The sequence below is a fragment of the Micrasema longulum genome, unplaced genomic scaffold (assembly GCF_059751315.1).
Source record: "Micrasema longulum isolate JH-2025_06_02 unplaced genomic scaffold, ASM5975131v1 h1tg002892l, whole genome shotgun sequence".
NCBI lineage: Eukaryota > Metazoa > Arthropoda > Insecta > Trichoptera > Brachycentridae > Micrasema > Micrasema longulum.
This window is the reverse complement of record NW_028280011.1, coordinates 3,717-29,759: the sequence shown is the minus strand read 5'-3', so window position 1 is coordinate 29,759 and position 26,043 is coordinate 3,717. Positions and strand designations below refer to the sequence as shown.

The window sequence follows — 26,043 nt, the reverse complement described above, 5'->3', positions numbered from 1 at the left end:
GGGTATATTAATTCATTAGCTTGTAAATAAACTGGAAGAAACAAGTGCAATCGGGAGAACCAGAACCGTTAACCTATAGTTAGCATGTCACACACCAGGTATATATTAAGACTTTTTCTCTGGCAACATTGTATTCTGTTCGTTTATTTAGCATTTTTTCCTGATGGCCGCCATTTCGTATTCTGACAGTTACCATATCAGTTAGAAGATGAAATAGTAAAAAAAACAACTAAGAAAAATAAGTGTCCTGATAACGTATTATTGTATGTTTAAAACAAGCGTGTAATCCACAGTAAAGTGTACATTCGCTCGCTACTAATAAATAACACAGAAGACAATGGAACTGGTGAAATTCGCTTCATTCAGTGTTAAGTCTGAACCGGGAACTTGTGATATAGGAGGAGATATTCTCCATAATGGGGAAGAGACGCCATGTCCTCACAGGAGCGAAGAACTGGGTGTTGCTAACCTGAAGGCTGAACCGGAGACTGATGTGAAAGAAGATATTCTCGATACTGGGAAAGGGATGCAAGGTTCCTGCAGAAGCAAAGAACCAGGTGTTGCTACCATGAAAGCAGACCCAGGAACTAGTACTGAACAACTGTATACTACAGAGAGAGATTTACTGATTTTTACTAAAATTGACATAGATTATTCTGATATAAAACAAGAATGTTTGGAGTCCTCTCGCAACACTGAAGGTGAGAAAACTGTTAAAGTGTCTCCTCTCATATCCATCTGATTTTAATAGTTGACCGAGTTCATTTTTAGAAGATTCATGATCCAGGTAAAGTTCTGTACCCGTTAGGTCAGAAAGACATCTAAAATAAATTTGCTTTTGTGTTTAAAAAAGTATTTATGATTAATTGAGACACGAACATTGGCAGACCGGGTTTCTGAAGTATAGCCAGTAACAATGTAAATTTATTTATGAATCTACTCAATCAAAAAAGATTTCGTCTAATCTACGCCAGGGAATATAACAAATACGCTGATGTCCCTGCTATCCGCTAAATTGTGACCCATGTTTACCACCGGGTTAATATTATAACTTTTACTTTTCAGATATTACTAAGTCCCCAACTTTATCTCGGGAGAGTATCAATCTACCGTCTCATAGTGCAGAACCACCATCTGTGGGGGCTAATAAAACATGGGAGGAAAACACTTGTACGGAGTGGGTGCTGCCGAGTACTGGGGAGAAACCTTTCTCTTGCTCGCAATGTAGTTATGCATGTACACAAAAGGGCCATTTAACAAGTCACATGTTGATACATACTGACGAGAAAGCGTTCTCATGTTTGGAATGTAGTTTCAGATGTTCACGTAACAGTGTTTTAAAACGTCACATGTTATCGCATACTGGCGAGAAACCATTCTCATGCTTGCAATGCAGTAATACGTTTACGCAGAGCTGCGATTTAAAACGTCATTTGTTAACACATACCGGCGAAAAATCGTTCTCATGCTCACAGTGTCGTTTTACATGTTCACAAAAATGTAATTTAAAAAATCACATGTTGATACACACTGGTGATAAACCGTTTTCCTGCTCACAATGTCGCTTTACGTGTTCACAAAAATGTAATTTGAAAAGTCACATGTTGAAACATACTGGCGAGAAGCAGTTTTCATGCCCGGAATGTAGTTTTACGTGTTTTCGAAACAGTGTTTTAAAACGTCACATGTTAACTCACACTGGCGAGAAACCGTTCTCATGCTCACAATGCAGTTATACATGTGCACTAAAAAGTCATTTAAAAACACACATGTTGACACATACTGGCGATAAACCGTATTCGTGCTCACAATGTAGTAATGCCTTTGCTCATAACGGTGATTTAAAACGTCATTTGTTAATACATACTGGAGAGAAACCGTTCTCATGCTCCTATTGTCGTTTTACATGCATACAAAGAACTCATTTAAACTACCACATGTTAAAACATTCTGATGAAAAACCGTTCTCATGCTCACAATGTAGTTTTAGATGTTCACGAAACAATATTTTAAAACATCACTTGTTTATGCACGCTGAAAAAAAACCGTTCTCATGCTCACAGTGCAATTTTACTTGTACACTAAAGGGTAATTTAAAAAGTCACATATTGAAACACTCTGGCGTAAAACCGTTCTCATGCTCACAATGTAGTTACACGTCTTCACGGAAGTATAATTTAAAAAATCATTTGCTAATACATAATGGCGAGAAACTGAATTCGTTCGCATGTTCACAATGTATTTTTAGATGCACACGGAATTCCGTTTTAAAACGACATATCGCCTGTGAACATACAACTTCTTATAACCCTCAATATTCAGTAGACAAAAAATAATTGTATGATCCCACAACTTCTATCAAATAAATTTTCCACTAGATTTCCTTGGTTTTTTGACATTTTATTACATGTTTTTTTGAGATAAAAATGTGTTTTACGTGTTTAATAATATACCTGTGGGATACGAGGTTTCTCCACCAAAAATTGCGATGTTACGAAGTATTGCATTGAAAATATTTCAGAAATAATATGAATTCCAAACATTGGAGTTTGATACCAATTTATTCAAGAGAAGACCTACATTTTCTTTGAGTTCGAAAATAAAAATTTGGATTGCAAAAATTGAATTCTGAAGTATTAGGTGTTAATATAAGTTATGTCCGTTTATTTTCAAATTAAAAAATGAGTACCAAAAGTTTAAAAAATGGTCAAGGTTGTTAAAAAAAATTGATTGCTGTACCTCTTCTTTTAATAAAATAAAAAGGTCATCATCGACGGCCTTCCAGGACGGCGTGATGTAGGTTTAAATAAGATGCAACTTGGATTTAGGTTCTCCTGAGGCATGCTCAGCACGTGTCCAAGCCAGGACCACCGCCTCATCCTCAAGACGCCCGTTATAGAAGGCTGCTGCGTCCGCTATCGGACCTTTTACCTAATATTCTTCTCAAGCACTAACTCTCTAAACTCAGAAGTTGGGTAAGGTGTGCCAAGATTCGCACCCATATAGAAGCATTGACATTATACAATTGATTGCTGTTACGTTACATACATTATTTTAGTTGATTACAAGTCTTAAAAATGACATTTTGTGCGCTTTTAATCGAGGAATAAAGCTGCTCGAGGTATTTGCGTAGTGTACGATGATTGCGCCACTCGCCAGATAGCAGATGGACACTCGAATATTGCGTTTTGTGCTCGTTCGCAGATTTGGCGTTGCTATTGCAATTACTTTGCCACCGAGCCCCAATGCAAATTAACGCAATGACCTACCTTTTCATTCAAGGGTCATTTAGACCCTTTACTTATCTACTCTGTTGTGTCCAATGCTTTCTTGTATACAATAAGATTTTAGAGAAATAAGCAAATTGCTTTTTTTTCAATATATTTTTTTTACATTTGTCTTATGGTAATATTTTTCGCGATCTGGCAACATTTCGCGGCGACTTCAAGCATGCGCGCGGTGAAAGCGTAGCAAAGGGGGGAGATTTTTGGGCACAGGCCGATGTATTAAAATATAATTCTACGCTCATTCTGGACTATTCTTCATTCTATGGTGTGGCCATTATTTGATGCTAAGTGTCGTCACATTAAGAAAATAAAAATATTCTAATTAATCACTCTCTAGGGGGTAGAGAAGATCCAGAATACCACCACAGGGCAGTTAAGTGTTGATATTGAAAATCACAGAGTTATGGCTTCAAATACGAATTTAATTTATTGATTTTATTTTTTTAGTTTGCAACGCAGGTCAACACACCAATTCGGTAGGGTTGATATTCGTTTGTTTTCTTTGAAGGATTTTGCTAGTTGATGCAGGGAGCTCCTTCTCCAGTTAGAGATGATATAATGAAACGACGATATGCTCTGATGTCCATTTATTACAATATATTGAATAAAATACAAAATCGGCAAAGCGACAATTTATCAAAACATTTTTACACAATACTCCTAACTTTGATATTTTAAAAACATCTCTACTAAAGTGATTAAGCTTTGTATTATAATTACATATTTTTCCAAATACTGGACGTTTCCATATATGCATCATTGTAGGTACGTATTATTTTTTTATAAATGTACGCAGAAATGTGGCACGGTCGAGAAATAAATGGAATAAGCTTAGTATAATTATACTGGTTCTTAAATATTTAGTAACCTTTTTTATACCGGATATAAATAGTTACACCAGGTATAGTTATTCCTTGTTGTAAGGATATCTAATAGATATATAATAATTTATAATATGACCAGACTTAAGATTTTGGTTTATCTGATCAAGCCACGTCTTACTTGGTCTTTCTCGTTCATTCTCGTCACATATACCTGTTATAGCCAGCGGATTAATTTACGCGATATTGTCCTCGTCAAGAAAATAAACTAAAAAAAATATAATAAATCAAATCGACTCATAGACATTAATTGCATTCGTTAATTAATGTGTGGTTGAATGTCTCGCCGAGAGATGGCGGGATCGTTTTCGCTCGGTCGGCAATATCGCATGATTTGCGGCCGACGAGATCCGGTGTGTTTTTTTAAACGGGACAGAGTTTTTCTCTCGGGCTTAGACATCTCAATATCATACGCATCATTATCAAATCATGATACGGACTGACTATGTACAGTAATCTCTGTAGTACTATTGCATGGCATAACGGAACCTGTTCGATTTATTACATCAAACTTTCCATATAATAACATAATAAGCAGTGCGCTCAATCTAAAAATTCACTGAAAACACATCCCAACAATTGAAACGGGTGGATTCCATAAAATATCCTGGCGTAATCATATTAAAAGGAATCTGCCATGGGAGGCTCAGGTCCAGCCACAGGCTTCTAGGTCGAGAATGCTGTCATCTATGCTGCTCTATTGGCGCTTTTAGAAGCGTGCACCGATTAAATGCAAAATTTATTGCGAGCATGAGGTCGATTTCTCACCAGTATGTTATAACGTGTGATTTTTTAAATCAGTTATGGTGTATATGTGAAACAACATTGTGAGCATTAAAACGGTTTCTTACCGGAATGTACTAACATGACGTGATTTTTTAAGCGACTCTTTAGGAAACATGAATAACTACATTGTAAGCTTGAGAACGGTTTCACGCCAGTATGTATCAGCATGTGACTTCTTAAATTACATTTAAGCGAACATGTAAATTTACAATGAGAGCATGAGAATGGTTTCTTGCCAGTATGTACCAGCATGTGACATCTTAAATTACTCTTAAATGAACATGTATATTTACATTGTGCGCATGAGAATGGTTTTTCCCTAGTATGTATCACCATGTGAATTCTCAAACTATTTTTCCGTGAACTTGTAAAACTACATTCTAAGCATGAAAACGGTTTCTCACCAGAATGCGTCATCATGTGACTTTTTAATCTATCCTTCAGCCCACATACATAACTACATTTTGAGCATGAGAACGGTTTCTCGCCTGTATGTATTAACAAGTGACGTTTTAAATCAGAAATTCGTGAACATGTGTAACTACATTGCGAGCAAGAAAATGGATTTTCGCTACTTTTTTTAATCGAGTAACATTTCAAACTACCCTTTTTTGAACTTTTACAACTACACTGAGATCGTGAGAATGGTTTTACCCCAGTACTCGGCAAAACACATTCATTACAAGTATTCTTCGGTATTGTTGTATGTTTTGACAGTGGTAGAGGTTTTGCACTGTGAGACGGTAGATTAATACTCTCCGGAGGTAATGTTGGCGGCTTAGTAGTTTCTGAAAAGTAAAAGTTATATTTGAAAACATGAACTATACAAATATCACTCTGCCAGATTTAAAATTGACACTTAAAATGCATTGTTCCTTTCAAAGCGGGATTCGTTGGATATGGCTGTCGTCCCAATCTAAGACTAACACTGAATTCATTCAAGTAATAGGTATCATAATTTGTATAATTTAAAAGTACCAAATTTACCGAAATCAAATGGAAACATGTTTTTTAAAGGTTGATCATAGATTAGACTGTTTGGGCAATATATCCATCCAGGGCAAAATTGGACGGTTTCGCGGTAGGTATATGAAAACTAGGCAATAAAAGCTTTTACGGCTTCTAAATTTTGTTGATTTTTGCGGAAACTTAAAGTGATCGAGATGTAAATAAATGAAATTCCATTGAAGTTCTGCTCTAATGATTAGATACAAAACCAAATATTAGTGATAGCAATGAACTCAATACTTCAATTTTGAATAGAAATAGGGGGAGACAATATGACACTTTTCTCACCTTTGTTGTTGTGAGAGGATTCCAAGCATTCTTGTTTTATATCAAGATAATCAATGTCAATTACCGTTATGATCGGTATGTCACTCTCAATAGTACACTGTTGTTCAGTACTGGTCCCCGGTTCAGCCTCCACGATAGCAACACCTAGCTCCTCGCTTCTGTAGGAATATGACACCCCTTTCCTAGTATTGAGAATATCTCTTACGCCGCATGCCCCCGGTTCGAACTTAATCTGTTGCATAGTCTTCAGTTCAGACTTCACGGTAGCAGCAACTGGCTCCTCGCTTCCGTAGAGACATGGCGTTTCTTTCCCGGCATGGAGAATACCTCCTACATCGCCAGTCCCCGGTTCAGACTTAACAATGACTGAAGACACCTCCATCTGTTCCATTAATTTTTAGCTCGATTACAAATCTGAATATCAATCACCAGAAAACAAACCCGATGCACACCTAGATTTTATGATAATAACAGTTATAAAGAAGGAACTAGAAATACCAGGATCGTAAGAGATTATAGATTTTGTCATAGCCTTAGTTAAGTTGGCCACACCTCCATAACGTTATTTTATAATCCAAGTAAATATTTTATCTATGGGTACAAAACATTAGAATGTTACGAAACATTAGGGTTTAAAGTTTGTTCTTAATTTATTTAGAACGGTGACCGAATGTTTACTTTATACAGATAAAAAAAGAACTGTCAGGACACGAAATAGCAGCCATTACAAAATGTACTGGTCTGAGCAGACAATGTTGCCTGTCTTAAAGTCTGATAATGAATACTTATAATGTGGCATGTCAACTGCCGGATAAATATGTTTGTATGATATTCCACGACACTTCACTTGATAAAAAATTACCATCATTTGTGGAAATTCGAACATTCGATTTCATTTTATTCAATTCTCAGAATTTTAGCCAGCAGCATTTATGGAAAGCCACTGACGTAAAACATATAAACGTAAATACTTAGACTTCCATATTTGCTTATCTAAAATGTTTTCCGTCATTTTTATGCATATTTCCCAATTTTAGTTTTTTGTTGCATCTATCTATTAAACCCGTTCCAATATAGATGTAAGTTGTATCTGTATGGTGTGGTATCAGTAGGGTATCACACACACGGGCAGCACAGCAGGAAGCTACAGCAAGGCGTTTTATGGTCACTCGCTCAAATATTTTTATATTAACCTGAATGACTGCGGACCACCATGCTATCACCGCTCACCATACCTGACACAATTATTTAAACATTTATACATATCTGCAATTTAAAAAAAGATACGTAAATAATATACTGTTTCAAGGGCATTGCGCCTTGTCCAAGAGCCACATCGGTACAGCTCTTGAAAACATCTCTATTTGATGTGCTAATCCATTAGGGTTTATTTCATAACCTGTCGATTGGCTTAAATATATATATATATAAAAAAATAGTGATTGTAAAAAGCATAAGAACAATTCAAATTGTTGGTTTCACATTTGTTTCAATAAGTTGCGTGCAAAAAAATATTACTTATACGCAATATTAAAAAAAAAAAATACTAAACAAATTTCCAGTGGGGGAGCGTACTAGATTTTTAAAATAAAAACTATTGTTTTCCAATAAAAATGCGACATATTTATTTATTTATCAAAGAAAACAACAGAAATTATAACAAAAATACAATGTTTACACATAAACCAAAATTACAGGCCAATTAAAGATTTATTTATACAACTAAATACAATGCAAAAAAAAAGCGTACCTGAGTCACTCCGAATCATTCACTTATAAAAATATACATACAATATATCAATAATAACGAAATAAATTAATTTCGGGTCATGAACAAATATATTGATTAGGTATTTTGATAATAAATTCAATTTGATACAATTTATATTTCCCATCAAAACTGTAAGGATACGATCTCCTGTAAAATTACCCATTAGTTATTTACAAGTTGTAATCAAATAATTTTCCCTTTTAATGGTCCAGGGTTAATTCTAATTCCCAAAATAAAATACCCTGGTGTTATCATAAGATGTTATACCAATTTATTATCCTATGCACCATTAGATGCGGAAAGGGAATGGTTCCGAAGATGAATCTAAATACCTTACGTTTATCGAAAATAACAGAACATACCAAGCAGCTCGCATAGTCAATTTTTGACACGGGCGGATTCCATAAAATACTTAGGGGTAGTCATATTGATAAGAATATGCGATGGAAGCTTATGTCCAGTCACTGGCTTCTAGTATGAGAAGGCTGAGTCATGTATTCTGCTCCCTTAAAGACATTCTGAAAATTGGCACTATCAGAAGTGTGTACTTTGCTCTGAGTCAATCCACTGTTTCATCCATATCAATAATATATGCAGGAGTCACCCAGAAATCAATTCTCGGTGTCAGCACCGGATATCGTATTAAGCACTTGCAGAAACAAAACCACACATTTTCAGTTTGTAAACAATTAAAAAAACATTCAATTGTCTACCAATAAATAAGATGACTCGCCTAGAGTCTGTATTAAATGCCGCGGCGAGACTTATTTTTGGAATCTCATTACTACTACTTCGGAAATTACACTGGCTACGTTTTCCACAGAGGGCAGAATACAAACTCTGTTGGCTTATGTACAAGTACACAACTCTGCTCCGGAATATCTAATAAAACTTTGCATTCTAGAATAACTAACTACTTACACTTAGATCAGCTATATCTAAGTCGAGAGAAAAGGTTATTATACCTCTACGCAAACAGCGCACTAAATTCGGTGAACGCGCATTTGAGGTCGCAGGCCCTATGGCATGGAATGCTCTCGAAACGAGACTGTGAGATTAGTGATGTTTCGGAAAAATCTTAAAACCCACTTGTTCACTAAATCATTAGAATAAATAAGTATCATGTTAACAAATCACAACAGGGATGGAGAATACCTTAAATAAGGGAGTATGGATGTCAAGGCATCTACAGGGCTTATGACCTTATGGTTTAAGTGGCCACTGTTGTGATTTGTTAATCTTAATGACTCCCGAGGGGGTGAAATCCAGTATTTTGTCTACGAACGTTTGGACAAACTCAAATATTGTAAGTAGCATGTGATAACAAAGTTAATTGTTTTACTTAAAGCACAAATTCAAAAAGTTAAAATTTAATTTATTAATTTATAGAATCAGTTTGTAAAGCGCCCTTGAGGCATTATATTTATTTATTTATTAAAGGACATTGTCCATGTATACAATTTATAAGGTTTAAATATTACAATATAAGAATGGTTTAAAACATTTTTTAAAAAAAGAAAGAAGCATTGACAAACATAAGGGACATCGAGATAAGATCTGGACTATTTATTTAGTGCTCGTTTAAATCGTTGTAAACTTAAACCAAAAAAGTCCAGATCTTGTCTTGAGTTAACAATACGACAAAGACGGGTCATCGGAGAATTTAGGCCATAGTTTGTTCTATGCTGATCGATGAACAGTACTTCATTGTTTCTCAATCTACGAGTCGGAATATTGAATTTTACTTGTCCCAGTAACGATGGAACATCGATTATACCATTTAGTATGCCGAACATATATATGGAGTCAATATTAGTTCTACGTTTTTGTAGACTAGAAATATTTAACATTGACTCTATTTCAGCATAAGAATAATTATCTCTCTCTAGTCTGAGCATCCACGCTATTTTTCGAAGATAGCGATGTTGGACTGATTCAATGTGATTTATGCGATTGACATAGAATAGAGACCAGACCACGGAGGCATATTTTAGAAGAGGGCGAACAGTTGAGCAATAGTTTTGATTGTACGGACATAAGTAAAATCAGAGGATATTCTGTTAATGAAGCCAAGTAATTTCAGTGATTTATTAACTGTATTATCTATATTATGAAAATGACGCTATATAAGTTATCCATAATAATAAATTTTGTGTTTTTATTTTTTTTTTAGTGTTATATTTTCTCAATCTTTAAAATTGTTTAATTTTTTATTTTATTTTATTATTTTGTTTTGCAGTTTTTGTTTCTTTTTATGTTATTTCGTAAACTTGCCAAACACAAGAACCAGAATATTTTTTGGCAAGTTCAACGAATGAATTGTTTATTTATGCTAATAAAGGTTTTTATTTAAAAAATAATAATAATGTTAACGAACTGCTGATACGAGCAAATGTACAATCGCTGAGAAACAGACATTAGTAAACGACCTCAAAATCTCATCAGGAAATAAAATGAACACTGAACTGAATACCTATATACACTGAGTTCCATCATGTACTCCAGTTCAGTGTTCAGTGACATCAAGTAAAACGTTCACACAGTTACTATCTCCGGTAAACTATTTATTCAATGTGTAAGATATACAATTCGACCCTCAACATCTCTTCTATCAACCTCCAACTGGGTAGGAGCTCCCGTGCATTAAATACTACATATATATTCACAACAACAAACTATCACGTAATTTCCCGGGGTAGGCAGAGAGGAACGCCCTACTACTGTGTCTTTGCATTTACACATCTTCTCATGATGATTATCTCAACTTTTAATCTGTCCATCTTCGAGTATTTAAAAATCACAAATCCAGAATTCATTGTGAGCATGAGGTCGATTTATTGCCAGAATGGATCAACATGTGACTTCTTAAATTACCTTTAAGTGAACACTTATATTGACACTGTGAGCATGAGAACGGTTTCTGGCGAGTATGTATTAACAAGTGCCGTTTTAAAACACTGTTCCGTGAACATCTAAAACTACATTGTGAGCACGAAAACGACTTCTCGCTAGTATGTATCAACATGTGATTTTTCAAATAATTTTTACGTGCACACGTATAACTGCATTTTGAGCATGTGAATGATTTCTCGCCAGTATGTGTCAACAAATGTTTTCTTATAGAACATTTCAGGGCACATGTATAACTACATTGCGAGCATGAGAATGGTTTCTCGCCAGAATGTGTAAACATGTGACTTTTCAAACTACTTTTCCGTATACATGTAAAACTACATTCCGAGCATGAAAACGCCTTCTCCCCGGAATGTATAAGCATGTGACTACTTAAATTATTTTTCCGTGAACATGTGAAACTACATTCTGAGCATGCAAACGGTTTCTCGCCAGTATGCATCAACATGTGACTTCTCAATCTATCTATCTGTGAACATACATAACTACATGTTGGGCATGAGAACGGCTTCTCGCCGGTATGTATTAACAAGTGACGTTTTAAATCATAGTTCCGTGAACAGGTATAACTGCATTGCGAGCAAGAAAACGGTTTTTGACTACGATGTTTGTTGTGACGTTTTAAACTACCCTTTTTCGAACTTGTTATACTATATTGAGAGCATGCAAAAGGTTTCACTCCAGTACTTGGTAACACCCATTCGCTACAAGGATTATTCTGTCTTATCTTATATTCACTCTCAAGTAGTATTTCTGCACTATGGGACGGTAGAATTTTCTCCGGAGATAATGTTGGCAGCAACTTAGTAATATCTAAAAAATAAAATTTTCAGAATTAATCTAGTGGAAAGCATTGGGTTACCTACCGTTAAACAGATAGCAGGGATATGGGGGTACGTCTTACAGATAAACTAAGCGATAGCAAAATTTTAAGTTTCTACGTTTTGTTATTTTTTATGGAAGGTTGATGTGCCAGAGAAGTAAATGTTTGAAACTCTATGGAATAGAACAAGATACACTCTAACTCCTTTCTCACCTTTAGTGATGCGAGAGGGTTCCAGACATTCTTGTTTTATATTAGGATGATCAATGTCAATATCTTTAAAGATCTGTATATCGCTCTCTATAATATATTGTTGGTAAGTACTGGTCCCCGGTTCAGCCTTCACGGAAGAAACACCTGGCTCCTCGCTTCTGTAGGTACATGGCGTCCCATCCACAGCATGAAGAATATCTGCTTCTACATCGTTAGTCCCCGGTTCAGACTTAACAATAACTGAAGCGAACTCCATCTGTTCCATAGTGTTTGGTTCAACCTTCACGATAGCAATACCTGGCTGTTCGCTTTCATGGGGACATGGCGCAATATCTTCTACATCGATCGTTTCCGGTTCAGACTTAACAACGACTGAAGCGAACTCCATCTGTACGAGCTCGAATAAAAAGACCTCGATTTATATGAAGATTGATCACCCTTCAATGTGATAAAAACACGATAATCTATGTATTCTATCTACGGGAGATACAAGTATCGTTCGTAATGATGGATTTAGTCACAGCCCTGTCGACATTGGACAAACCCCCATAACGTAATATTATATTCCAAGTAAAGCTTTCATTTATAGGTACAAAGCATTAGGATAGTTTCGAATAGTTGTTTTTTATTGGTGGCGAGCGAATGGTCACTTTACACGGATAAGAATAGGAACTGTCATGACACGAAATGGCGGCCATTATAAAACGCTCTAGCTGTGGAGACAATGTTGCCAGTGTACAGGTATGGTAATAAATGCTTAGAGTGTGACATATCAACTGACATATAAAAATCTCTTGTTTTATACATTTCACGTAAAAAGAATTACCCTAATTTGCAAGAATTAGAAGACTCAATAAATTTTATATTTTGGACAGCAGTATTTCTACAAACACACTCATATTTTTCAATTTAAAAATTTAAGTGTCTGTTTCTTCTGGGCGCTACAAAACGCTACACCAGTCTATATATGTGTTTTTACATAAAAACATTATTTTGTTAAATTCTGTTAGGATTTTAAAGAATTTAACAAAATGAAAAATTTTCTTTGTGACGATAATAAAAGCCTTAAACTGAGGCAACAAATGATCAAATGTTATAAAATATGGTTTTTCTTTCTGAACGGTGTAGAGACGTGGACTCTTCATTAATTAGTTAATATTATAAACCGCCTTGAAGCATTTGAAATGTGGATATTCCGTAGAATGTTAAGAATATCTTGGACTGATATGATAGCCAACAATAAAGTATTACGTAGAACCAATACTAATAAAGAACTGTTCACCACTGTTACGCTCCGTAAGATTTCATATTTTGGCCATGTGTTAAAAGGTGGTAAATATGCCATACTTTAGCTTGCCATGAAGGGGAAGATCGAGGGACGTAAAAAAAGGGGTCAGAAGAAAACAGCTTTCTTGCCTTTGAAACATCCGAGCATGGACCAGGATTAATATTGTGGAGGAGCTGTTTCGCACTGCTCTGTGTAGGGAAGCTTTCTCCCGAGTGGTTGTCAACGCCGGGGAGACCCGACATGACACGCGAAGAAGAAGATACTAACCTCGTTTCCCCCTCATTTATACATCTTCTCATGCATACGCATATAATATTCCTAAAACCTCTGCATTACTACCTACTGTTTTTCCACGAGAAATACAACAATTTTTAAAATACATTTAGAACATAAAAATAATAAAAACATGAATTGAAAAAAAAACAATTACTTTTTTCCACGGTGAATCACATGTTTTATTTATTAATAACAAAAACAATATAAAGGTACCGACCCGTAATGAAATAAAATCAAAAACATTAGGAATTGAGAAATTGCAATTTCAAATACGTAAAAAATACAAATTAAACGAAAACTCTATAAAAAGAATTGTTTGCTTCAAATACATAAAGACAAAAAATACATAGTGTTTCTAGGTCACAAAACGTTAGTACGCGACCTAGAACAGGTGGTAATATATGAATTCCCAAATTAAAAACAACTACGCATATCATCATTATACTTACAGAGGATTTTTTTTTTTATGAAATGAACAAAGATAATAAAAAGTACAGTCAGGAATACAAAATATTTAAGAAAGAAGTGAAACGTTACATTTACAATTCTTCTTTATGAAGCACTGATTACAAACACCGTTTATTTATTTTTTTCTAATTTATATATGTCATACTAAAAATATTAATTATTGGTTATCATATCAGTAATTAAAAATAAAATTAACAAACTATTGTAAGACGTCACTCTCCATTATGTACGCAAGAATTGTTTTTTTCTTTTACATAATGGGAAATTTATAAGGGTCCTTGAAATACTGTCGAGAAGAATTTTTTTTTGGGCTTCAATAAGTAACAAGTATTTTTTAATTTATAAATTTTAATTCCCGTGAAAGCGGTCTATTGCATTTGCCACGCCCCTAATACTTAAGATTTGGGAAAATTTTGAACTTTGAGACCGTTAAAATTTAAATAGAATACCGTCACGAATTTTGTCACAATTATCAAGGCCAAACATGTCGCGTTTTTGTAGGGACATATTATTATTTTGTTTTTTTTTTTTATTAAAACCTTTTTTTCACAGTTTCCCTATTGTTTCGGTAGTTATCAAAATCGGTAAAAAATGTTTTTTTAAATGCAAAACTATGAAAGTATTAGGATTACAAAAATAGGTTGTATATATATCTAAAGTAAAAATGTCTAACGTTTTGCTATAGCAATATTCAAATATGAAATTTAATTTTGTACCAAAATCGGCAATATCCATACCCATGTATTATTTTTAAGCCGGTAACATCCGATGTGACCAATCGCTGTAGTGCATTTTTTTAGTGAGCTTGTAACGACTCATTGCTTTTGATTTTATTTCCAACTCACAGACAATAAATGACAGAATGAATCAAAATTGGTATATTTACTAATATTTTTTTTCGAAACTACTTAAATACACTTAATTATATCAAACTCGGTTACATACAAAACAATTTTTCTTTTTTTTGGATCTTGTTTAATCTTTTAATATCTGAGTTTGTCCAAACGTTTGTAGACAAAAGACTGGATTTCACCCCCTTGGGAGTCATTAAGATTAACAAATTAAAACAGGGATGGAGAATACCTTAAAGAAGGGAATATGGAAATCTAGGCATCTACAGGATTTATGACCTGTCATCGGCTGGTTTAAGTGGCTATTATACACACTGTGTAACATTCACCGTTTTGCCTATGTTTGAACATCCATTTTTCTTCGATTCTTCCATTTGTCGATTTTAGTTGATTAAAGAGCTGAAAGCAACTGACTAAAAGAGTGGTATTCCAAACGCTCTCGCGGCCGTATAATCTCGCGTATTTAAATACAAAATACACGAAAAAAACTCTCGTGCCCCGAGAGCGGTTCAAAATAGCATCCTTAGCATAAGTATAAAAATTTGAAATTTTTTTTAGGCGTTGCCTAGTAGGTGAAATGGTTCAGCCGGATGAATCTCACCCACACGATAAAGGTATCAGCTCTTATATTTCACACAAGTCTACAGATAGAAGAGGTGCAAAAATGTGAATGGTGAATGTTAAACAGCGTGTAAAATGGCCACTTAAACCAGCCAATGACAGGTCATAAGCCCTATAAATGCCTAGACTCCCATAATTTCTTCTTTGAGGTATTCTCCATCCCTGTTGAAATTTGTTAATCGTAATATTTTATTTATAAATATTACATTTAAATCGTTCTTAACAACAAGGTCTTGTCCATTAAATAAATTAATCGAATTGCAATAATCTGTTACAGAAAAATAGTCAAGATTAAATAAATAGACAGGAGGGGCCGAAAGAAGACAGATGTCCTGGCTGCGAAATATACGAGACTGGACTAGCTTCAGGACTGTGGAGCAGATTTTCCGGGCAGCACAGGACAGGGAGACTTTTGCCAGAGTGATTGCCAACGTTGGAGATACCTGACAAGGCACTAAGTTTAATGTTTTAAGGGCATTGTGCTTTGTCTAAGAGCCACAAATACCGTCTTAGTACACACGGGGCTTATGACCTGTCACTGGCTGGTCTAAGTGACCACTGAATACACTATGTAACTTTCTCCATTCTGCCTTGTTTAAACATTCACATTTCCTCAACTCTTCCACCTGTTGACTTTCGTGAAGTAAAAATCTGAAACCATTATTGATATGGGTGAGATTCATATGCCTGAATTATTTCATCTCCTGAACGCCTAAAACACATGGCGTAAAGCGGCCACTTGAACCAGCCAATGGCAGGTCATCTTCTTCTTCCTCTTCATCCTTGTTCTCTCTACTGCTGGATGGCGGCCTCTTCCAAACGTCTCCATTCCTTCCTATCACCCGCTTTCACCCACATTTTACCGGCAATAAAGGCAATTTCGTCGACCCATCTTTTCTGTGGCCTCCCAACACTTCTTTTGTTTGCCCATGGTCTCCACTTTATTATTCTGGGTTTCCACCTGCCATCATTTTGTCTTGCCAAGAGTCCTGCCCACTGCCATTTAAATTTCGTTTCTTACTGTCTCTTAGACATACACCGAGCATCTGTCTTTCCATAGATCGCTGAGTGCATTTTAATTTCTGGCTACTTTTTTGTGTTACAGACATGGTTTCTAGTCCGTACGTTGCAAGTCATAAGCCCTGTAAATGCCTAGACTTTCATATTCCCTTCTCAAAAATGTTTTTCCTCTCTGTTACAAAAAATAGATCAATTTTGAAAAATATTGCATGATTAACATTTATTCGCTGCATTCATTTAACGTTAATTTAAAAACAAACTTGTTAAAATAATATAACTTATAGAATTAATAGTATCTTCGAGCAGGCAGAGTGATTTTTTTACAGTTCACTTGGTCAGCGGAGAGGATGTGACCGAGTTTAAAAAATGGTGGGTTCAACATTTCAAAAAGACTGCACTATCCCTTGAAACAAAGGATCGGCGGGTTCCGAGAACGGAGAAAGTAAGCTTCCGTATCTCAAAGTTCCATCACCTCACATTAAAAAAAATCGGCAGTGACGTGCCGGTAAAAACGTAGGAATTTATTGATGGAATGATAAAGCATACATTTTTGTTGAAGATAAGGCCACATATTACCACATCGCTACCAGATGAACCTGCGTATGGACCAAGGCAGCTCTTCATTAATGCAAAGAAGATGCAAGACCTGAAAAATTGCGTTCAGTTTGTGCCTGAAGATGAAAAAATTAAGTTCTGGGACAAAATATTGTAATGGCCAACAGCCGAAAATGTCGAAGAAGAAGAATTAGATTAATTCAGTTAATTCTTTATGAAAATAAATATTATTAAACATTCGTACAAATTGGACTTTGATTGTAAAAACACACCTTCTACAAGATGACTGTAAAAATCCACCTCATCCTAAAATTTAAAAAAATAAAATAAAAAAATCCATGAATATATTATGCAACCACTTTTTAATATACCATATATTAAATATTTTTCAACATAAATAGTAAAAAAAAACATGCGGTTCATTTTTTTACACCTGACAGTTTTCATTAATTTTTTGAAACTTTTGCTTTTGGTCCGAGGTGGGTTTTTACAATCATGCATTCAATGGCATAACATAACGGAACATGCCTGATTTAATACATATTAATTTTAAAATGTATTACATTATTAATAATTCATTTGATTAATATGGATGGTACAAATTTCATTATTAGGATGAGGCCGGTTTCTCGCCAGTGTGTTTCAACATGTGTCTACTTAAATTAGACTTAAATGAACATGTATATTTACATTGCAAACATGAGAACGGTTTCTGGCCAGAATGTATCAATATGTGACATCTTAAATTACTTTTAAATGAAGATGCAAAATTACACTGTGAGCACAAGAACTGTTTCTTGCCAGTATGCGACAACATGTGACTATTTAAATTACTTTTAAATGACGATACATAGTGACATTGTGAGCACGAAAAGGGTTTCTCGCCAGTATGTGTCAACATGTGCTTTTTAATATAACCGTTCACTGCAGATTTATAACTGCATTGTGAGCATGAGAATGGTTTCTCGGTGGTATGCAATGACATGTGTCTTAGTAAACTATCTTTCCGTGAACATGTAACACTACATTGCGTGCAAGAGAACGGATTCTTGCCAGAATGTTTAAACATGTGACTTATTAAACTGTTTTTCTGTAAACATGTAAAACTACATTCTGAGCATGAAAACGGTTTCTCGTCAGTGTGTATCAAGACGTGTCTGCTCAATCTACCCTTCTGGGAAGATGCATAACTACATTTTGGGCATGAGAATGGCTTCTCGCCAGTATGTATTGTCATGTGGCGTTTCAAATCGAAACTCCGTGAACATGTATAACTACATTGCGAGCAAGAAAACGATTTTTTGCTACTATGTTTAATCACGTGACGTTTTAACCCCTTTTGCGAACTTGTATTATTATATTGAGAACATGAGAACGCTTCCACCCCAGTACTCAGCAACACCTTTTCATTACATGTTTTCTTCTGTCCTGTTTTATATTCACTCTCTGGTAGTGGTTCTGCATTATAAGACGGTAGATTGATACTCTCGGTAGATAATATTGGAGACTTAGTAGTATCTGAAAAGAAAACTTTGTCATATTAACCTGGTGGGAAGTGTTAAGCCACCGCTAAGCGAATAGCGGGGACATCAGCGTACTTGTAGTATTTATTTATTTATAAATTTATTGCAAAAATATAGTATACATACTTAATAACAGGGAATCTATATAAAACCAATTAATGTAAAATGAAAACGGAGTGTTCTCTGTTTATGATAGTTATATAAAGTACTACGTTTTTTGATTTACATATATTTTTCAAAAAAATCTCTCGCTACACTATTTATATGTGCAGTTATTTTTATTTAAAAATTAGTTTTACATTGCGAGTCTTTTATATTTGGCAATAAATCATTAAACATTTTTGGAGCAATTACATTGTATTGCTTTTTACCAAAGGCGGTTGATACAAATGGGACAATACAGTTAATTTGTGTTGCTGAACGAGTGTTTATATTTTGTTGGGTTCTTTTGATCTCACTTAATTAATCATAAATTTATAAACGTATATATTTATTAGGTATACCCTTATAAGTTTATTTCAACAGAGAGGGAAAACGAAAGGGAAAAAAAACAATGACCTGTCATTGGCTGGTTTATATGACCACTTTACACACTGTGTAACATTCACCATTCTGCCCATGTTTGAATATCTACATTTCCTCAACTCTTCCATCTGTTGACTTTTGTGAAGTAAAAGAGCTGAAATGTTTTTTTTTTCAAAACTTTTACTTTTACATTGAAAGAAAAAGTTATACCTCCTATAAATATTATAGTAAAATGAAATAGGGGAAGACAATACGACACTTTTCTCACCTGTATTGTTGTGAGAGGATTGTATACATTCTTGTTTTACATCAGTATAATCAATGTCGATTTTCGTAAACATTGGTACATCACTCTCCATAGTAAACTGTCGTTTGGTGCTGGTCCCCGGTTCAGTCGGTTTCTCGCTTCTGTAGGGACATGGCGTCCCTTCCACAGTACGGAGAATATATCTTTCTACATCACTAGACCCCGGTTCAGCCTTCACGGTAGCAACGTCTGGATCATCGCTTTTGTAGAAACATGGCGTTCCATCCCCAGTACGGAGAATATCTCCTACATCGCCAGTCCCCGGTTCAGCCTTCACGGTAGCAACACCTGGTTCCTTGCTTATGTAGGAACATGGCGTCCCATCCCAAGTACGAAAAATATCTTCTTCTACATCGCCAGTTCTTGGTTCAGCCTTTACGGTAGCAACACCTCGTTCCTCACTTCTGTTGGAACATGGCGTCCCTTCCCCAGTACGGAAAATATCTCCATCTACATCGCCAGTCCCCGGTTCAGCCTTCACAGTGGCCACATCTGGTTCCTCGCTTTTGTAGGGACATGGCGTTCCTTCCCCAGGATGGAGAATATATCTTTTTACATCACCGGTCTCTGATTCAGCCTTGACACTCACTGAAGCGATCATTTCCATAGTCGAATACGAACACTTTAATTCTGAAAATCAATCACCTGAAAATGAAAACGATACACATCTAGAGCGATTTATTTATAATATGATTAAAGCATGATAATCTTTCACATCTAACTACGAGAGATACTTGTACCTACGTTTAGAGATGGTGGATTCACTCCCGGGGCTGGTATTCCAAACGCTCTCGTGGCTGTATTATCTCGCGTATTTATGTACAAAATACACGAGAAAAACTATTTCGTACCACGAGAGTGGTTCAGAATAGCACCCCGTTACGTTACCCAAACATCCAAAACGTTATATTCGATTCAACACAAAGCTTTTATTTGTAGGTTTAAAAAAATAAGATAGTTAACCTAGTTACTTCCTAATATCGGTTCCGAGCGAATGTGCAACTTTATAGAAATAACTATAGAAGCTGTCACGACACGAAATGCACCTGACTGTGCAGACAATGTTGCCAGTCTTATGATCTGGTAATAAATACTTAGAGTGTGACGAGTCAACTGCCGGCTAAAAACTATCGCATGATATTCTATGATTTCCCGAGAATTTCAATATTCCGTTTACTTTTTATTTATAACGCAGAATTTTGGTGAGCAAGTATTTATGGTGGCCCTGTGACGTAGACATGTAGATACGTTATTAACTAATCAACCGCATATTATATTTTTCTATCCTTGGCAATCAATGAAACATTTAAAGTATCTAGTCAGTACGTAGCTGAAAATTTTTAGTCAGATGTACATTCGTGAGAGAATCACTCGCGGCGATAAAATAATGTTTGTATCAGTTTCCTTATTTTCATTTTAAAAAAACCTTAATATTAATCAACGGAAAAAGAGTTTGTCTGAGGTTAGTTTTTAAAAATTTAAATTAAGTTTGCAATAATTTTTAAAATGAAAATCATTATGTTCGATCTCACGTGTTTCTATTTATTTGACGTCAGTGTGACCATATATGAAGTAAAGTGAAGCCAAGAAATATTTTTTTTCAAATCGACCGCTCTCTAATTTAGAGTAAAAAGAAAAAAATTAGTCTCTTGATAAAGAAAATTCAAAATGGCGCCCGTTTGCGTGATTGTGGTAACAATGAGTGACGGATTCTTCTTTTGAAGACTTTTCAATCGCTCCGAATCATAAAAAATAAATTGCGGGGTCTGGGGGGAAGAAATTTGAAAGTTTCTTAAGTTATCCATTAAGTGAGTAATATATTAACGTTTAAAACTGTTCATTTTAACTTTTTTATTTTTAAATATTCATTGGGATTTATTTTAAATTACAAAAATAAACAAAAAATCTTCTTTTTGCGTCTCTTTTTCGCCTTTCTCAGATAATTCTACTAATTTTTATTGATAAACCTTCGCGCTATTATTTTGAAAGCTACATTCCTCCATGTTCTATCAATATCTGATTAAAGGTACCATTCTCATTAGAACAATACAATAAATAGGTCTTTTTAAAATATTTTTATAAGGGAGTTGCTTTATTATTTACCTTGCTTATAATATACAAGATTTATATATATAAAGGTGGATTTTCGTGTAATTAAATTTCTTTATATTTATCTTAACTGTTAAGATCAGGAGAGATATACTTATGTGAACCAATCGAGAACTTCTCAGCATTTGCTTATGTGGAGAGGAAACCACTTAAAACTCTTCAGGAGAAGTCGGCCTGTTAGCAGTAATCAACAGGCCCCTACCGTTCCACTAGAGAAGTGTTCGGCATTTTGTTCCCTACTTTGGTTTATTTTACCAATTGCCTGCAATATATTGACCATGTATGCTACTACCTCTCGTGTGAGTTCTTTATTACCTATCACCGATGGGATGTAGCGTAAATCCTCACCCAGGCTTTTGCATCGTTTCTCCAGCTTTTGCCTTTGAAAGCTGAAAAGGGGGCAATGCATCAACAGGTGGGGGACATCTTGAGGAGTTTCATCGTCGCATGGGCAGCTGTCTATCTCGGAGAGCTTGAAGCAATGCAGATAGCTAATGAACCCACCATGATAGTTAGCGTGTCACATTCTAGGTACCTTTACCCTGGCAACATTTCCGGTATTCTGTTCACTTGGCAGCATTTCCTAATGGCCGCCATTACATGTTCTGACAGTTTCAAAGGTATTGTTATCTTTATAAAACGAGCGTGTAATCCCTAGTTAACGGAACGTACGCTCAGAGTAAAACAAATAAGTGATTTCGCATAATACTCCTAATGTTTTATACTTACAAAAAAAGGTTTATTTTTAATTTAATATTACGTTACGTTGAGCGTTTATTCAACGGAATCAAAGCTGTGACGAAATTCATAAACATGGCTATAAACGATTCGATATCCCTCGTAGTCATAAGAAATGCACTATTCTGTTCATTTTTTTAGTAGTGCGTCGTGAACATTTTCAGGTGATTGGCCGCATAAAGCGTGGTTTTTGTGTTCAAGCAAATAACTATGGAGCAGATAAAATTCGCTTCGGTCTATGCCAAGTTTAAACCAGAGACTGGTGTTGTAGAAAGAGACATTCTCCACACTGGGGAAGGGACGTCATCTCCCTTCAAAAGCAAGAAGCCAGGTGTTGGTGCCGTGAAGGATGAACCTGGGACCAGTACTGTTCAACAATATACTATAGAGAGCGATCAACTGATCTTTAAGGAAATTAAAATGGATTATCCTCATATTAAACAAGAATATTCGGAATCCTCTTGCAACAAAGAAGGTTAGAAAATGTTTACATTGTCACATCCCATTTCCATTCTGCCTGTTCGAGGATTACTGTGGCTTTGCATCATTTTAGAACAATTTAATCGTAATACATTCAAGTTTCCTCTCAAACATAACCACAATACACGCTTCACGTCTTATGGTGGTTTGATAGTACCAAAATTATGTAATAAGTATGGTAATAGAACTCTCAAATATTTAGTACCTAGCATTTTTAACTTATTGCCGAAAGACTTAAATTTAACTCACATTGTAACAAGAGCAAAATTAGGAAGTGGCTACTCGATCAAAATTTGTATTAATAAATAGTAGCTTATGTGTAAATATTTTAATTTTACATGTATTTTATTGCCTTTAAAAAATAAATTTAAATATTATTATTTGTATCTACATGTATATTCTGATCTTTCCGGCTGTTAATTTATATCTGTGATGCATTGTTCTTATAAATGTAAATAATATTATATAAGTAAGTATAAATATAATCTCCGCCAACAAGCTACAGAAAGTGGCTTAGTGGGATTTCAGTTTTAGTAAAAATATAACAATTTTAAAAAATTATAAAAATATATAATTATAACTATTAAATGAAAATAAATAAATAAACATAATTTTTGACTCAGTTAATTCTACCCATTAATTCAGAATTTCATATACTATAGAATTTTACACATTTTAATCTAGCAGAAGTGATTTATTTGCCTAACACTTTCTTGTTTTATAAAAAGTGCCATATTTATGGTTAATATGGACAATTACCTACGTTGACCGTTGTCGAAAGTATTGCCAGTCACAATAATAATTATAATTTTGATCAATCAATAGAAGTTTCACTGAAGCCCTCACCAGGGTATTTCAAGTACGCGCATGTCCCAGCTGCCCGCTAAACGATGGCACAATGCTTTTCCCCAGGCTAATATAACGTTTACTTTTCAGATACTACTAAGTCGTCAACCTTATCTCCGGAGAATATCAATCCACCGTCTCGTAGTGCGGAACCACTACGAGAGTGCGAATATAAAACAGGACAGACGAATCCTTGTAATGAATGGGAGTTGCCGCTTACTTGCGAGAAACCCTTCTCATGCTCCCAATGCCGTTTTACATGTACACATAAAAGTAGTTTAAAAAGACACATGTTTGCACATACTGGCGAGAAACCGTTCTCATGCTCATTTTGTAGTTTTACATGTGCTCTAAACTGTGACTTAAAACGGCATTTGTTAATACATATAAGCGAAAAACCTTTCTTATGTTCGCAATGTAGTTATAGGTGTACACAAAAAAGTCATTTAAAAAATCACATGTTAAAACATACTGGGGAGAAACCCTTCCTTTGCTCGCAATGTAGTTACACATGTACACAAAAACGTGATTTAAGAAATCACATGTTTACACATACTGGCGAAAAACCATTTTTATGCTCACAATGTAGTTGCACGTTTACACGGAACTGTGCCTTAAAACGTCATTTGTTAATACATTCTGGCGAGAAACCGTTCTCGTGTTCACAGTGTAGTTATACATTTACACGAAACTGTGACTTAAAACGTCACTTCTTAATACATACTGGGGAGAAACCGTTCTCATGCTTACAATGTAGTTACACATGTGCGCTTAAAAGTAATATGAAAAAACACGTCACGTCGACGCATACCGACGAGAAACCCTTCTCATGCTCACAATGCAGTTATACTTGTGCACTTAAAGGTAACATAAAAAAACACGTCATGTCGACGCATACTGGCGAGAAATTATTCTTATGCTCACAATGTAGTTATACCTGTTCACGCAACCGAGATTTAAAACGTCATATCGCCAGTGAACATGCAATGCCTCGTAACCCTCAAAAGTAGGAGCTTTATAGCTCTATTATTTTCCCCTAAAAACCTATTACTTTTATGTGGGATGCGAGGTATCTCCAACGAAAAATGTGATGTTACGAGGTATTACTTTCAAAATATGTTCAAAGGAAATATTAAATCCAAAACGTTTTTAAAGTAGGAAACATATATATTCAACAATAGATCTACATTATATTTTATTTTTAAATTGAAAATATTGAGAGCTGTGATAAAAAAACACAACCATGGTTAATACAAATTGTTTTCTAAAATTCATCTGCTGTCGATTGCGGTTTATTAAAATAATGGTGCCAGATTGTAAAATCAGATGCAAATGTTGGTAATTCTGTGTCTTTCTCCAGCATCTGAATACTGATCCTTTTTCTGATGCAGTGGTCGGCAAACCGCGGCTCGCAGGCCGCATGCGGCTCTTTAGTTAGACACTCGAGTTCGGCTCAGCGCATGTTACACTTTTTGTTCAAATTATTTAGTATACGGATTCTATAGAAGAACTTCTAGGACTATTGCCTTTTAATTTATTGAGGATATTGCAAATACTGTAAGTGAATGCATGGAGAAGCATCACATTAAACTTTATGAAATTATTTCAAGTTTAACATATGGAGCTTAAATTATGACCGAAGTGAGATTTTTTTTTCTATTTTCGAGAGATATTGACAAAAAGGTCATTTGAGTTAAATGGAGGGATCCCAAGTGTGTCACCATAGCCTCTACGTGCTCAGGGATAGCTCCAGTATCCAAAGTGGAGAGATGGTGCAAAGTTCAGAAGAAATATTTTAAAGTAGGTACCTTGTCCAGCTGTAATCCGTAGATACAATCAAAATACGAGGTGTTGATGTCCATGAATAGATGGTTGAATATTATAGAACATCGTTCAAAACTCGAAAGTGGACTCTAAAAGTTGCTCTTGACTTTCTTGATCTGGCAGTAGCTAATGCCTGGATGGAATACAGGTTGGATTGCCGGAAGAATCTGTTTCCAAAACGTCAAATCATGGCCTTACGGAGTTTATCTCGCAATTAGGAGAATTATTCTTAAATGTTACAAAAAAGAGGTCGCACCAATTACAGAGTGCAGATGATGAACCAGCAAAAAGAAGGAAAATCCAAAATTATAGTCAAAACCTTCCACCAATTGAATTTGGTAGAAGGTTTTGACTATATATAAAAAAAATTATGAATATCACCATTGGCCCGTGGTTTATAATTTAAAAACGGCCAGAATGTGCCGTTACTAATCTTGCAATAGTCGGATCCGCTCAAAATGTGAAAAGTGTAATATATATTCGTGTATTTCTAAAGATTAAAAATGTTTAAAAAATTTCAGCATGTAATATATTCATTATTTTTAATCGAATAAATTTGTACGAAAATAATGGTATTAATTAATGAATATAAACCCAACCTACGCAATTGCGTGGGTCATAAATGTGCTAATTGCAAAATTG

General features: G+C 35.1%; 4 protein-coding genes and 1 long non-coding RNA gene across 8 annotated transcripts; 3 read left to right on the top strand and 2 right to left on the bottom strand.

The window, feature by feature from the left end:
- Nucleotides 1-179: 179 nt before the first annotated feature.
- LOC148271409 (uncharacterized) lies at nucleotides 180-2,377 on the top strand. Of its 2 annotated transcripts, none has more exons than XM_088241424.1 (2): nucleotides 180-701; nucleotides 1,066-2,377. In XM_088241424.1, exons 1-2 carry the CDS (start codon nucleotides 338-340, stop codon nucleotides 2,334-2,336), a joined length of 1,635 nt encoding a protein of 544 aa, XP_088097550.1. In that variant the 5' UTR covers nucleotides 180-337; the 3' UTR covers nucleotides 2,337-2,377. The 2 variants fall into 2 exon arrangements, with proteins under 2 accessions (XP_088097550.1, XP_088097551.1); XM_088241425.1 differs by having other exon boundaries at nucleotides 574-787.
- Nucleotides 2,378-9,425: 7,048 nt separating this feature from the next.
- LOC148271408 (uncharacterized) lies at nucleotides 9,426-12,389 on the bottom strand. Its single transcript, XM_088241428.1, has 2 exons — nucleotides 11,971-12,389; nucleotides 9,426-11,747 (listed from the first exon to the last, which is right to left on the bottom strand). Exons 1-2 carry the CDS (start codon nucleotides 12,356-12,358, stop codon nucleotides 10,834-10,836), a joined length of 1,302 nt encoding a protein of 433 aa, XP_088097554.1. The 5' UTR covers nucleotides 12,359-12,389; the 3' UTR covers nucleotides 9,426-10,833.
- A 192-nt stretch (nucleotides 12,390-12,581) lies between these two features.
- LOC148271407 (uncharacterized) lies at nucleotides 12,582-17,141 on the top strand. Its single transcript, XR_015825102.1, has 3 exons — nucleotides 12,582-12,711; nucleotides 15,752-16,936; nucleotides 17,054-17,141. It is a non-coding gene; the product is annotated as an uncharacterized LOC148271407 (long non-coding RNA).
- Nucleotides 17,142-17,248: 107 nt separating this feature from the next.
- On the bottom strand, nucleotides 17,249-20,458 carry LOC148271406 (uncharacterized). Its single transcript, XM_088241427.1, has 3 exons — nucleotides 20,368-20,458; nucleotides 19,366-20,049; nucleotides 17,249-18,567 (listed from the first exon to the last, which is right to left on the bottom strand). The coding sequence occupies exons 2-3, from the start codon at nucleotides 20,009-20,011 to the stop codon at nucleotides 17,660-17,662; spliced, it is 1,554 nt and encodes a 517-aa protein (XP_088097553.1). The 5' UTR covers nucleotides 20,012-20,049; nucleotides 20,368-20,458; the 3' UTR covers nucleotides 17,249-17,659.
- A 1,623-nt stretch (nucleotides 20,459-22,081) lies between these two features.
- On the top strand, nucleotides 22,082-25,691 carry LOC148271405 (uncharacterized). 3 transcript variants are annotated; one of them, XM_088241430.1, is made up of 3 exons: nucleotides 22,082-22,133; nucleotides 22,416-22,726; nucleotides 23,668-25,691. In XM_088241430.1, exons 2-3 carry the CDS (start codon nucleotides 22,462-22,464, stop codon nucleotides 24,585-24,587), a joined length of 1,185 nt encoding a protein of 394 aa, XP_088097556.1. In that variant the 5' UTR covers nucleotides 22,082-22,133; nucleotides 22,416-22,461; the 3' UTR covers nucleotides 24,588-25,691. The 3 variants fall into 3 exon arrangements, with proteins under 3 accessions (XP_088097556.1, XP_088097555.1, XP_088097557.1); XM_088241431.1 differs by having other exon boundaries at nucleotides 22,121-22,250; XM_088241429.1 differs by having other exon boundaries at nucleotides 22,110-22,726.
- Nucleotides 25,692-26,043: the final 352 nt, after the last annotated feature.